This window comes from Schistocerca americana, chromosome X (genome assembly GCF_021461395.2).
Source record: "Schistocerca americana isolate TAMUIC-IGC-003095 chromosome X, iqSchAmer2.1, whole genome shotgun sequence".
NCBI classification, from domain to species: Eukaryota; Metazoa; Arthropoda; class Insecta; order Orthoptera; family Acrididae; genus Schistocerca; species Schistocerca americana.
The window spans coordinates 910,761,191-910,775,558 of NC_060130.1; the positions used below are offsets into that span (position 1 = coordinate 910,761,191).

At 42.1% G+C, this 14,368-nt stretch overlaps 1 protein-coding gene across 2 annotated transcripts in view; it reads left to right on the forward strand.

Moving 5' to 3' along the window:
* The window catches only part of LOC124556505 (kinesin-like protein KIF3B), a 132,193-nt gene that overhangs the window by 93,100 nt on the left and 24,725 nt on the right, over positions 1-14,368 (forward strand). For both annotated transcript variants that reach the window (XM_047130460.1, XM_047130461.1), the window contains one exon: positions 9,622-9,738. In XM_047130460.1, coding sequence (XP_046986416.1) covers positions 9,622-9,738 — 117 coding nt within the window. The remainder of the gene's footprint in view (positions 1-9,621; positions 9,739-14,368) is intronic.

Below are 14,368 nucleotides of genomic sequence, written 5' to 3' on the forward strand. Positions count from 1 at the left end.
GCCATTTTTGTGATAACTATAGGAAATAATCATGGAGCTGTTTTATTGTTTGTAAAATGTATAGTATTCAAAAATTATCATGAGAACTGTGTCACAGGAACTGTTAAATTATCTATGTGTGAGAAATATTTCACGTAAACAAATAAAAGTACCAGTTGATGGAACAAGTCTGTAATGTGACCTCAAACACTGCCTTGATTTTATTTGCCCTGCAAGTCACCTTTGTAAGAATTACTCTGCAATGGTTTAGCTGTTGATATGAGACATTTTTGGTATGGTTTGAGCCTGGTTAGCACCTGAGTGAACACAAGCGAACAAACATCAGCAAATGAGAATTCTCTCTGTTGTGGACAGAGTGCAAGCAAACTGCATTCGATCGTGTTAAGTTTTCATTCGCTTGTGTTCTGATGACTGTCAGTCTTCTAGCGAACCACCAAAGGAAGTTCTCTCTGCTCTGCTTTGGCACTAGCAGTACTTTTATTGTTATTGACAGGAGTTACATGAGCAATGGAGTGGTCCGAAGGGAATATAACATCGCTGATAGTATAATGTAGATATCATACATGATTCTGGAATCCAAGAGATCCACAGCACATATGCCAAAGGAAAAGAAATATGACTGGTTGTAAACAGCTGAAACACTCATAGGTCCTACTTGGGATGTGATAAAGAGGATAAATCCTTGAGATGTTTGCATCAAGTGGAAACAGAGTTAATAAACACAAACTCGGTATTTCTTTGTATCAAAAAGGCAGTTGGCGAAGTTGGAAAAGGCGAAAAGCCTCGCTCGTGGGATGGAATCTGAGCTAACTATTTGTAGTGTTGTTCCCAGAACCGATCACGTTCCTCTGGTTTGGAGCCAAGTGGAAAGCTTAAACCGGAGGCTCAGACGATTCTGCGAAGATCTGGGGTGCAAATTTCTCAACCTCTGCTATTGGGTGGAGAAATATAGGGTCCCCCTGCATAGGTCAGGCGTGCACTACATGCAGGAAGCTGCTACAACGGTAACTGAGAACGTGTGGAGTGCACCATGTGGGTTTTGTTGGTTAGAGAATTCCCTGTTTCACAGAGGAAGATTGCACTGTAGTTCCTTCTCTAGATTGTCGCACAGATGACAAAATGGTAGATATCGAAATAGATGACAGAGGGATAGAGAAACAATTAAAATCGCTCAAAAGAGGAAAGGCCTCTGGACCTGATGGGATACCAGTCCAATTTTACACAGAGTACGCGAAGGAACTTGCCCCCCTTCTTGCAGCGGTGTTCCGTAGGTCTCTAGAAGAGCGTAGCGTTCCAAAGGATTGGAAAAGGGCACAGGTCATCCCCGTTTTCAAGAAGGGACGTCGAGCAGATATGCAGAACTATAGACCTATATCTCTAACGTCGATCAGTTGTAGAATTTTGGAACACGTATTGTGTTCGAGTATAATGACTCTTCTGGAGACTAGAAATCTACTCTTTAGGAATCAGCATGGGTTTCGAAAAAGACGGTCATGTGAAACCCAGCTCGCGCTATTCGTCCACGAGACTCAGAGGGCCATAGATACGGGTTCACAGGTAGATGCCATGTTTCTTGACTTCCGCAAGGCGTTCGATACAGTTCCCCACAGTCGTTTAATGAACAAAGTAAGAGCATATGGACTATCAGACCAATTGTGTGATTGGATTGAGGAGTTCCTAGATAACAGGACGCAGCATGTCATTCTCAATGGAGAGAAGTCTTCCGAAGTAAGAGTGATTTCAGGTGTACCGCAGGGGAGTGTCATAGGACCGTTGCTATTCACAATATACATAAATGACCTTGTGGATGACATCGGAAGTTCACTGAGGCTTTTTGCGGATGATGCTGTGGTGTATCGAGAGGTTGTAACAATGGAAAATTGTACTGAAATGCAGGAGGATCTGCAGCGAATTGACGCATGGTGCAGGGAATGGCAATTGAATCTCAATGTAGACAAGTGTAATGTGCTGTGAATACACAGAAAGATAGATCCTTTATCATTTAGCTACAAAATAGCAGGTCAGCAACTGGAAGCAGTTAAATCCATAAATTATCTGGGAGTACGCATTAGGAGTGATTTAAAATGGAATGATCATATAATGTTGATCATCGGTAAAGCAGATGCCAGACTGAGATTCATTGGAAGAATCCTAAGGAAATGCAATCCGAAAACAAAGGAAGTAGGTTACAGTACGCTTGTTCGCCCACTGCTTGAATACTGCTCAGCAGTGTGGAATCCGTACCAGATAGCTCGGTACGGGCTTTTGTCAAAGTTTCGAGAACATACCTTCACCGAAGAGTCAAGCAGTATATTGCTCCCTCCTACGTATATCTCTCGAAGAGACCACGAGGATAAAATCGGAGAGATTAGAGCCCACACAGAGGCATACCGACAATCCTTCTTTCCACGAACAATACGAGAATGGAATAGAAGGGAGAACCGATAGAGGTACCCTCCGCCACACACCGTCAGGTGGCTTGCAGAGTATGGATGTAGATATAGATGTAGAACAAGATGCCTCCTGAGATGTGACAAGGTAGCAGTAGGCAAAACACAATAGGGAATGACCATATTAATTTGGTAATAGTAAACCGCAGGAGCGTCTATAGAAAGGTCCCAGAACTGCTCTCATTAGTAAACGGTCACAATGCCCACATAGTAATAGGGACAGAAAGTTGGCTGAAACCAGATGTAAACAGTAATGAAATTCTAAACTAAGATTCGAATGTATACCACAGAGACAGGCTGATCCGTGAAGGGGGAGGCGTGTTTATAACGATAAAAAGTGCAATAGTAATGAAGGAAATTGACAGAGATCCGAAATGTGAAGTAATTTGGGTGAAGGTCACAGTTAAGGCAGGTTCAAACATGGTAATTGGATGTGTCTATAGGGCCCCTGGCTCAGCAGCTATTGGGGCAGAACACCTGAAGGAAAATATTTCAAGTAGATTTCCCGACCATGTTATAGTTTTTGGTGGAGACTTTAATTTACCAGATATAGACTGGGAGACTCAAACGTTTATAATGGGTGGCAGGGACAAAGAATCCAGTGAAATTTTTTTAATTGCATTATCTGAAAACTACCTTGAGCAGTTAAACAGAGAACTGACTCATGGCGATAACATATTACACCTTCTGCTGACAAACAGAGCCGAACTATTTGAAACAGTTAATGCAGAACAGGGAATCAGCGATCATATGGCAGTTATAGCATCAGTGATTTCAGCCATAAATAGAAATATTGAAAAAGGTAGGAAGATTTTTCTGTTTAGCAAAAGTGACAAAAAGCAGATTACAGAGTACCTGACGGCTCAACACAAAAGTTTTATCTCAAGTACAGATAGTATTGAGGATCAGTAGACAAAGTTTAAAACCATCGTACAATATGCATTAGATGAGTATGTGCCAAGCAAGATCGTAAGAGATGCAAAAGAGCCACTGTGGTACAACAACTGAGTTAGAAAACTGCTACAGAAGCAAAGGATACTTCAAAGCAAACGTAAACATAGCCAAAGCCTTGCAGACAAACAAAAATTACACGAAGCGAAATGTAATGTGAGGAGGGCTATGCGAGAGGCGTTCAACAAATTCAAAAGTAAAGTTTTATGTACTGACTCGGCAGAAAATCCAAAGAAATTTTGGTCTTACATCAAATCGAAGGAACTTGCCCCCTTCTTGCAGAGGTGTACCGTAGGTCTCAAGAAGAGCGTAGTGCTTCAAAAGATTGGAAAAGGGTGCAGGCCATCCCTGTTTTCAATAAGGGACATCGAACAGATGTGCAGAATTATAGACCTACTCTAACGTCAATCAGTTGTAGAATTTTGGAACACATATTATGTTCGAGTATAATATCTTTTCTGGAGACTAGAAATCTATTCTGTAGGAATCGGCATGGGTTTTGAAAAAGACGATCGTGTGAAACCCAGCTCGCGCTATTCATCCACGAGACTCAGAGGGCCATAGACATGGGTTCCCAGGTAGATGCCGTGTTTCTTGACTTCCGCAAGGCATTTAATACAGTTCCCCACAGTCGTTTAATGAACAAAGTAAGAGCATATGGACTATCAGACCAATTGTGTGATTGGATTGAAGAATTCCCAGATAAAAGAAAGCAGCATATCATTCTCAGTGGAGAGAAGTCTTCCAAAATAAGAGTGATTTCAGGTGTGCCAAAGGGGAGTGCCGTAGGTCTGTTGCTATTCACAATTTATATAAATGACCATGTGGATAACATTGGAAGTTTACTGAGGCTTTTTGTGGATGATGCTGTAGCATATTGAGAGGTTATAACAAGGGAAAATTGTACCAAAATGCAGGAGGATCTGCAACGAATTGACACATGTTGCAGGGAGTGGCAATTGAATCTCAGTGTAGACAAGTGTAATGTGCTGAGAATACATAGAAAGAAAGATCCTTTATCCTTTAGCTACAATATATCAGGTGAGCAACTGGAAGCAGTTAATTCCATAAATTATCTGGGAGTAGGCATTAGGAGTGATTTAAAATGGAATGACCATATAAAATTAATCGTTGGTAAAGCATATGCCAGACTGAGATTCATTGGAAGAATCCTAAGGAAATGTAGTCTGAAAACAAAGGAAGTAGGTTACAGTACACTTGTTCGCCCACTGCTTGAATACTGCTTACCAGTGTGGGATCCATACAAGATAGGGTTGGTAGAAAGAGAGAGAGAAGATTTTGTTGCAGGATCATTTAGTAATCGCGAAAGCATTACGGAGATGATAGATAAACTCCAGTGGAAGACTCTGCAAGAGAGACGCTCAGTAGCTCGGTACGGGCTTTTGTTGAAGTTTCGAGAACATACCTGCACCGAGGAGTCTAGCAGTATATTGCTTCCTCCTACATATATCTCATGAAGTGACCATGAGGATAAAATCAGAGAGATTAGAGCCCCCACAGAGGCATACCGACAATCTTTCTTTCCACGAACAATGAAGACTTGAATAGGAGGGAGAACCGATAGAGATACTCAAGATACCCTCCGCCACACACCGTCAGGTGGCTTGCAGAGTATGGATGTAGATGTAGAAAAAGGAAAAGCACAGAACAGTTTCTTAGAAGTAAACAAGTCTCTATAGGTGTCTATTTTGCTGATTAAAATTAAAAGTATATGAAAGATCTGATAATTCTTGTTGCTTTCGTTCATGGATCTGTAATTACGTGGCAGATGTACCACTGTTATGTTAGTGTTTTGATGATGAATAAAAATGATTTACCTGGAATCGCACTATCTGCCCTCTGCAGACTACACTCCTGGAAATTGAAATAAGAACACCGTGAATTCATTGTCCCAGGAAGGGGAAACTTTGACACATTCCAGGGGTCAGATACATCACATGATCACACTGGCAGAACCACAGGCACATAGACACAGGCAACAGAGCATGCACAATGTCGGCAGTAGTGCAGTGTATATCCACCTTTCGCAGCAATGCAGGCTGCTATTCTCCCATGGAGACGATCGTAGAGATGCTGTATGTAGTCCTGTGGAACGGCTTGCCATGCCATTTCCACCTGGCGCCTCAGTTGGACCAGCGTTCGTGCTGGACGTGCAGACCGCGTGAGACGACGCTTCATCCAGTCCCAAACATGCTCAATGGGGGACAGATCCGGAGATCTTGCTGGCCAGGGTAGTTGACTTACACCTTCTAGAGCACGTTGGGTGGCACGGGATACATGCGGACGTGCATTGTCCTGTTGGAACAGCAAGTTCCCTTGCCGGTCTAGGAATGGTAGAACGATGGGTTCGATGACGGTTTGGATGTACCGTGCACTATTCAGTGTCCCCTCGACGATCGCCAGTGGTGTACGGCCAGTGTAGGAGATCGCTCCCCACACCATGATGCCGGGTGTTGGCCCTGTGTGCCTCGGTCGTATGCAGTCCTGATTGTGGCGCTCACCTGCACGGTGCCAAACACGCATACGACCATCATTGGCACCAAGTCAGAAGCAACTCTCATCGCTGAAGACGACACATCTCCATTCGTCCCTCCATTCACGCCTGTCGCGACACCACTGGAGGCGGGCTGCACGATTTTGGGGCGTGAGCGGAAGACAGCCTAACGGTGTGCGGGACCGTAGCCCAGCTTCATGGAGACGGTTGCGAATGGTCCTCGCCGATACCCCAGGAGCAACAGTGTCCCTAATTTGCTGGGAAGTGGCGGTGCGGTCCCCTACGGCACTGCGTAGGATCCTACGGTCTTGGCGTGCATCCGTGCGTCGCTGCGGTCCGGTCCCATGTCGACGGGCACGTGCACCTTCCGCCGACCACTGGCGACAACATCGATGTACTGTGGAGACCTCACGCCCCACGTGTTGAGCAATTCGGCGGTATGTCCACCCGGCCTCCCGCATGCCCACTATACGCCCTCGCTCAAAGTCCGTCAACTGCACATACGGTTCACGTCCACGCTGTCGCGGCATGCTACCAGTGTTAAAGACTGCGATGGAGCTCCGTATGCCACGGCAAACTGGCTGACACTGACGGCGGCGGTGCACAAATGCTGCGCAGCTAGCGCCATTCGACGGCCAACACCGAGGTTCCTGGTGTGTCCGCTGTGCCGTGCTTGTGATCATTGCTTGTACAGCCCTCTCGCAGTGTCCGGAGCAAGTATGGTGGGTCTGACACACCGGTGTCAATGTGTTCTTTTTTCCATTTCCAGGAGTGTATATTGCAGATTTCATCAAGTAGCCTATGTGAAAGGTAGTATGAATATTTCTCATTTCATTACTCATATTTCACTGACATTATCTTCTGTATACATACTTTAATAAAATCCTTGAAGTGCTTCGCATACGTCACTACAGACATCAGAAACTTTTCGATGTATAATAGCTACTGAAATGCGAAACAATCACTAACGTAAATGCCTCTGGTTGCTAAAAACCAGAGTGTAAACGCTAGTCTTTCTTCAGGTTATGTTGGTCATTAATAATTAGTGTTTTGTTTATAAATTTCCTTTTTAATTGTAATGAGCAGCCAGCAAAAAGCATCGGCCAATGTGTACAAAATTTTGGCGAATGCTAAGGAAAGGTGGAGCTGCTATTCAGTATGAAGTGCACTTCTTCCACACATCTTACCTTTATGTAAAAGTTGAGACACCTAAATTCTTCCATTCCTACATCATTTTTCTTACTTTGTCAAAAATAGTGGACTCGCCATGTGAAATAATTCTCTCAGAATATCAAAGTTTTGCATCACTGCTGTAACTATATAATGTTGTGTCCTCTTCTGATTATTCGCGTAAAAAACAGTAACACAGTGTTCATAGGCTATGTTTGTTAGCTCATATTCTCTTCTTGTCCACATATACATATGAAAGATGGTGAACACTGGTAAATTATCAACGAATACTCATTCACTTGTCTTCACTTCCATTCGCTCCAGAGTAAGCAGGCGTTAGATGCTTAAAATCCACATATGCGCATTCCGGATATTTAAGCTACGCAGCACCGCACTGTCTTGTCACAGATACCTCTTCTCATTCACTGATCACTCGCTAGGCAGGAAGGGCTGTACAAACCACTGTTATAAGCACTTCTTCATGCAGGAAAAGAACATTTTTTTTTAAGAAAATACCTGCAGTAAATCATAGCAGCTAAAATTCTGGCAGTGCATTTCTTTCTGTGTATTCTTCTTGTGTAAAAAATATTTATGGTAGGTTTTGTCACGTCAGATTGGACCATTCCCTGCGAAGGTAACTTGTAGCGTCAATATTGCCTTGCCTGTTCCAACACTTCTCCACAACCCAAACTCGTGTTCCCCTAGTTTGGCTTCTGCCAGTTACTCCATTCTTCTGTAAATAATTCCTGCTAATCTTTTGCAACCATGCTGTATTAAACTGATAGTTCAGTAATATTCGCACATGTCAGCACCTCCTTTCTTTGGAATTGGAATTATTACATTTTCTTGAAGTCAGAGTGTACTTTGCCTGTCTCATACATTTTGCATGCCCCATGGAATAGTTTTGTCATGGCTGGCTCTCCCAAGGATATCAGTAATTCTGGCAGAATGTCATCTATTTTAGGGCCTTGTTTCGGCTTACGTCTTTCAGTGCTTGGTCTGATTCTTCTTACAGTATCACGTCTCCCGTCTCATCTACATCGTCTTTCCTTTCTGTAGTACTGCCTTTAAGTTAATTTCCTTTGTGTAGCCTCTCTATATACTCCTTCCACCTTTGTGTGTTCCCTTTTTTTTGCTTAATACTGGTTTTCCATCTGAGCTCTAGATATTCATGCAGCTGCTTCTCTTTTCTCAAAAGGCCTCTTTAAGTTTTCTATACAAGGTATCTGTCTTTCCCCTAGTTGTATATGCTTCTGTATCCTTACATTCATTCTCTAGCCATTCCTCCTTAGCCATTTTGCACTTCCTGAAGGTCACATTTTTTTGAATTTATATTTCCTTTTGCCTGCTTCATTTGCTGCATTTCCCCTTCCATCAACTAAATTCATTATTTCCTGTGATATACAAGAGTTTCTACAAGACTTTGTCTTTTTTCCTTGTGATCCTCTGCTGTCTTCACTATTTCATCTTTCAAAGGAACCTATTCATCTTTCACTGCATTACTAAGCATACATTGTAGGACAAAAGTCATCTTTGGACATTCCTGTAGATCTTCAGTAAATCTTCATTGACAAGAGTGCTTCCACCATGTAATGGTTCCTTGTATCCTTAGAGTGATTAGTTTACTGTAGCATTTGAAGTTAGAAAAAATGACAATAAGCATTTGTTACAAACATTGAAGCTGGTTCTAAATAATGTGAATGAAGTATGATTGGTGATTAAATCAACTAATTATGCAATGTTTAGTTGTGTAAATTCATATAATACCATTCCAAGTAGACTTACCACTTGGCAAAGACCGATGACCTCTTTGTTTAGTGCCTTCTAACCCCACCCATCTGGCAAAACTGCAGTTACTACTACTACTATTACTACTACTAAAACTACAAATGAAACATGACCCATTGGAGAAATGTGTTACAGATCTGATCCAATGCTAGTTCAAAAACAAGAATCAGCTGCTGCTGATATACAAACCCATTAACATGCAAGCTGAAATAATTAGTGATTATGTTGCTGCTCTACTGAGACAATTGAGAATTAGCCTCTCATACAAAGTTCTAGTGGAAGAAGCCCCACAGTTGAATTAATGAGAATCGTGTCTGGTAGGGCAATCTCTAAGGGAGACATGTGTCGCAATACTTTATAAAGACTATAAAGAGCTTAGAAATGCCTTGAAGCATCCTAATGAGGCACCATTGCAGTTGCGATGGTCTGGAAATTCTCAAGAGGAGAAACAATTGTTAGCGAGATGTACATAGGGGATTCCCTTTCCACTTGGACAGCATATGGCCTCACAAAAGTATGGACAAATTAAATTTTGAATGTACGTATTTAATAAATACAATAAATTAACAATATTGGAACACATGGAAAAAGAAACTGAAGTAAAATTGGTTTCTTTTCTTTCACTGTCAAATGAATGCAGCATGTCAACATACACATAAAAGTTTCAGTTGAAATCACATTTCCATTAATAGTGATGCTATATTACCATATACTGGTGTACCTGCAACATCTGTTATCCCTTTCCAGGCGCAGTTAGCAGAGCGTGCCAGACAGAGAGATCTTTTAGTTTCAGCAGAAGATACTGGCAAAGATGACTTGTCGGACTCTAGTGATGAAATGTCAGATGATCAAATGGACAACAAGGTATGTTACTTCTTCATTCTAAAATTCTAGTTTCATCAGATTTTATGTTTTTAATATTTTAGTGAGGTGACAGTCTTACAAAAAAAAAAAATGGCTCTGAGCACTATGAGACTCAACTGCTGAGGTCATTAGTCCCCTAGAACTTAGAACTAGTTAAACCTAACTAACCTAAGGACATCACAAACATCCATGCCCGAGGCAGGATTCGAACCTGCGACCGTAGCGGTCTTGCGGTTCCAGACTGCAGCGCCTTTAACCGCACGGCCACTTCGGCCGGCGACAGTCTTACAGCCATTAGATATTTAAAGAACTGTGTTTTTAACCATGAGCTGTAGACTGTTGTTGTTGTTGTCTTCAGTCCCGACACTGACTTGATGCAGCTCTCCATGCTACTCTATCCTGAGCAAGCTTCTTCATCCCCCTGTACCTACTGCAACCTACATCCTTCTCAATCTGTTTAGTGTATTCATCTCTTGGTCTCCCTCTACAATTTTTACCCTCCACACTGCCCTCCAATGCTAAATTGGTGATCCCTTGATGCCTAAGAATATGTCGTATCAACCGATCCCTTCTTCTAGTCAAGTTGTGCCACAAATTTCTCTTCTCCCCATTTCTATTCAATACCTCCTCATTAGTTATGTGATCTACCCATCTAATCTTCAGCATTCTTCTGTAGCACCACATTTCAAAAGCTTCTATTCTCTTTTTGTCCAAACTATTTATCGTCCACGTTTCACTTCCGTACATCGCTACACTCCATACAAGTACTTTCAGAAAAGACTACCTGACGGTTAAATCTATACTTGAGGTTAGCAAATTTCTCTTCTTCAGAAAGGCTTTCCTTGCCATTGCCAGTCTACATTTTATATCTTCTCTATTTTGACCATCATCAGTTATTTTGCTCCCCAAATATCAAAACTCATTTACTACTTTAAGCGTCTCATTTCCTAATCTAATACCCTCAGCATCACCCGATTTAATTTGACTACATTCCATTATCCTCGTTCTGCTTTTGTTGATGTTCATCTTATATCCTCCTTTCAAGACACTGTCCATTCCGTTCAGCTGCTCTTCCAGGTCCTTTGCTGTCAATTACATTGTCATCGGCGAACCTCAAAGTTTTCATTTCTTCTCCATGGATTTTAATTCCTACTCCAAATTTTTCTTTTGTTTCCTTTACTGCTTGCTCAGTACACAGATTGAATAACATCGGGGATAGGCTACAACCCTGTCTCACTCCCTTCACAACCACTGCTTCCCTTTCATGCCCCTCAACTCTAATAACTGCCATCTGGTTTCTGTACAAATTGTAAATAGCCTTTCGCTCCCTGTATTTTACCCCTTCCACCTTCAGAATTTGGAAGAGAGTATTCCAGTCAGCATTGTCAAAAGCTCTCTCTAAGTCTACAAATACTAGAAATGTTGGTTTGCCTTTCCTTAATCTATTTTCTAAGATAGGTCATAGGGTCAGTATTGCCTCACATGTTCCAACATTTCTACGGAATCCAAACTGATCTTCCCCGAGGTTGGCTTCCACCAGTTTTTCCATTCGTCTGTAAACATTTCGTGTTATTATTTTGTAGCTGTGGCTTATTAAACTGATAGTTCGGTAATTTTCACACCTGTCAACACCTGCTTTCTTTGGGATTGGAATTATTATATTCTTCTTGAAGTCTGAGGGTATTTCGCCTGTCTCATACATCTTGCTCACCAGATGATAGAGTTTTGTCAGGGCTGGCTCTCCCAAGGCTATCAGTAGTTCTAATGGAATGTTGTCTACTCCTGGGGCCTTGTTTCGACTTAGGTCTTTCAGTGCTCTGTCAAACTCTTCACACAGTATCATATCTCCCATTTCATCTTCATCTACATCGTCTTCCATTTCCATAATATTGTCCTCAAGAACCTCACCCTTGTATAGACCCTCTAAATACTCCTTCCACCTTTCCGCTTTCCCTTCTTTGCTTAGAACTGGGTTTCTATCTGTGCTCTTTATATTCATGCAAGTGGTTCTCTTTTCTCCAAATGTCTCTTTAATTTTCCTGTAGATAGTATCTATCTTACGCCTAGTGATATCACCTCTACATCCTTACATTTGTCCTCTAGCCATCCCTGCTTAGCCATTTTGCACTTCCTGTTGATCTTGTTTTTGAGACGTTTGTATTCCTTTTTGCCTGCTTCATTTACTGAATTTTTGTATTTTCCCTTTCATCAATTAAAATCAGTATCTCGTCTGTTACCCAAGGATTTCTATTAGCCTTCATCTTTTTGCCTACTTGATCCTCTGCTGTCTTCACTATTTCATCTCTCAAAGCTACCCATTCTTCTTCTACTGTATTTCTTTCCCCCATTCCTCTCAATCATTCCCTAATGCTTTCCCTAAAACTCTCTACAACCTCTGGTTCTGTCAGTTTATCCAGATCCCATCTCCTTAAATTCCCACCTTTTTGCAGTGTCTTCAGTTTTAATCTACAGTTCATAACCAATAGATTGTGGTCAGAGTCCACATCTGGCCCTGGAAATGTCTTACAGTTTAAAACCTGGTTTGTAAATCTTTGTCTTACCATTATATAATCTCTCTGAAACCTTTCAGTATCTCCAGGCTTCTTCCATGTATACAACCTTCTTTTATGATTCTTGAACCAAGTGTTAGCTATGATTAAGTTATGCTCTGTGCAAAATTCTACCAGACGGCCTCGTCTTTCATTCCTTTCCCCCATTCCATATTCACCTACTACATTTCCTTCTCTTCCTTTTCCTACTATCGAATTCCAATCACCCATGACTATTAAATTTTCGTCTCCCTTCACTATTTGAATAATTTTTTTATCTCATCATACATTTCATCAATCTCTTCATCTGCGGAGCTAGTTGGCATATAAACTTATACTACTGTGGTAGGCGTGGGCTTCGTATCTATCTTGGCCACAATAATGTGTTCACTATGCTGTTTGTAGTTCTTACCCGCATTCCTATTTTTATTTTTTTTTTTATTTTTTTTATTTTATTTTTTTATTTTTTTTATTCATTATTCACCTGACTAGAAGTGTTGTTCCTCCTGCCACCAAATTTCACTAGTTCCCACTATATCTAACTTTAACCTATCCATTTCCCTTTTTAAATTTTCTAATCTACCTGCCCGATTAAGGGCTCTGACATTCCACGATCCGACATGTAGAACGCCAGTTTTCTTTCTCCTGATAACAACGTCCTCCTGAGTGGTCCCCGCCCAGAGATCCGAATGGGGGACTATTTTACCTCCAGAATATTTTACCCAAGAGGACGCCATCGTCATTTAACCATACAGTAAAGCTGCATGCCCTCGGGAAAAATTATGGCTGTAGTTTCCCCTTGCTTTCAGCTGTTCACAGTACCAGTACAGTAAGGCCGTTTTGGTTAGTGTTACAAGGCCAGATCAGTCAATCATCTACACTGTTGCCCCAGCAATTACTGAAAAGGCTGCTGCCCCTCTTCAGAAACAGACTAGTCTTCATGATAGTGCCTTTACAATTGATCGTGCATTGTTGTGAGGCCAGTTTGTTGCTATTTAAGGTCATGACACACAATAGATGGGTATGCACAATCATTTTAACATTAAGGACTTTCAAAACATCTAAGAGAAAGGTTAATTGCTTTTCCATCTAATGTATTTGCCTTTTCTTCCAGTGACGATGGTTTGCGTGACTGAAACTGGTAGAGAATAAAGATTTATTTATACAGCTGATGATTAAAAATGCAGTTCTTTACATCATCGGATTTTGTTTTACCTCTCCCTTGCCCCTCAGCCCCGCCCCTGCCCCCCCTGCCTCCCTCGGCTCTTCCCCTCTCTTCCTCTCCCTCTCCCTCTTCCTCTCCCTCTCCCCCCTTTCTCTCCCTCTTTCCGACTCCCTCTCCCCCCTTTCTCTCCCTCTCCCCCCTTTCTCTCCCTCTTTCCCTCTCCCTCTCCCCCCTTTCTCTCCCTCTCTCCCTCTCCCCCCTTTCTCTCCCTCTCTCCCTCTCCCCCCTTTCTCTCCCTCTCTCCCTCTCCCCCCTTTCTCTCCCTCTCCCCCCTTTCTCTCCCTCTCCCTCTCCCCCCTTTCTCTCCCTCTCCCTCTCCCCCCTTTCTCTCCCTCTCCCTCTCCCCCCTTTCTCTCCCTCTCCCTCTCCCCCCTTTCTCTCCCTCTCCCTCTCCCCCCTTTCTCTCCCTCTCCCTCTCCCCCCTTTCTCTCCCTCTCCCTCTCCCCCCTTTCTCTCCCTCTCCCTCTCCCCCCTTTCTCTCCCTCTCCCTCTCCCCCCTTCCTGTCCCCCTCACTCACCCAACACCACCCCTACTGTGTGATACAAAACAATTTCTCAACAAATCTAAGACATATCAGCTCATTGTTAGTGTAACAATAATATGCGTAATGTAGTGTGTTGGGTTTCAGGGATTAAAATGTTTAGTAAAAATTAAATTTTTTCTTAGTTGTAAAGGTGTCAACAGGTATTGCACCAAGTTTTAGATATGGGGAAGATGATACTTAACAAAGTTAATAATCTTTTTATATTTTGTGTAACTTTAATGACAACACATTTGTCTTAGATTACTGAAGTTGTGATTATGAAAAAATATATAGTCTGGCAAAAATTTTGAGTTAAACTGAATCATGAACAC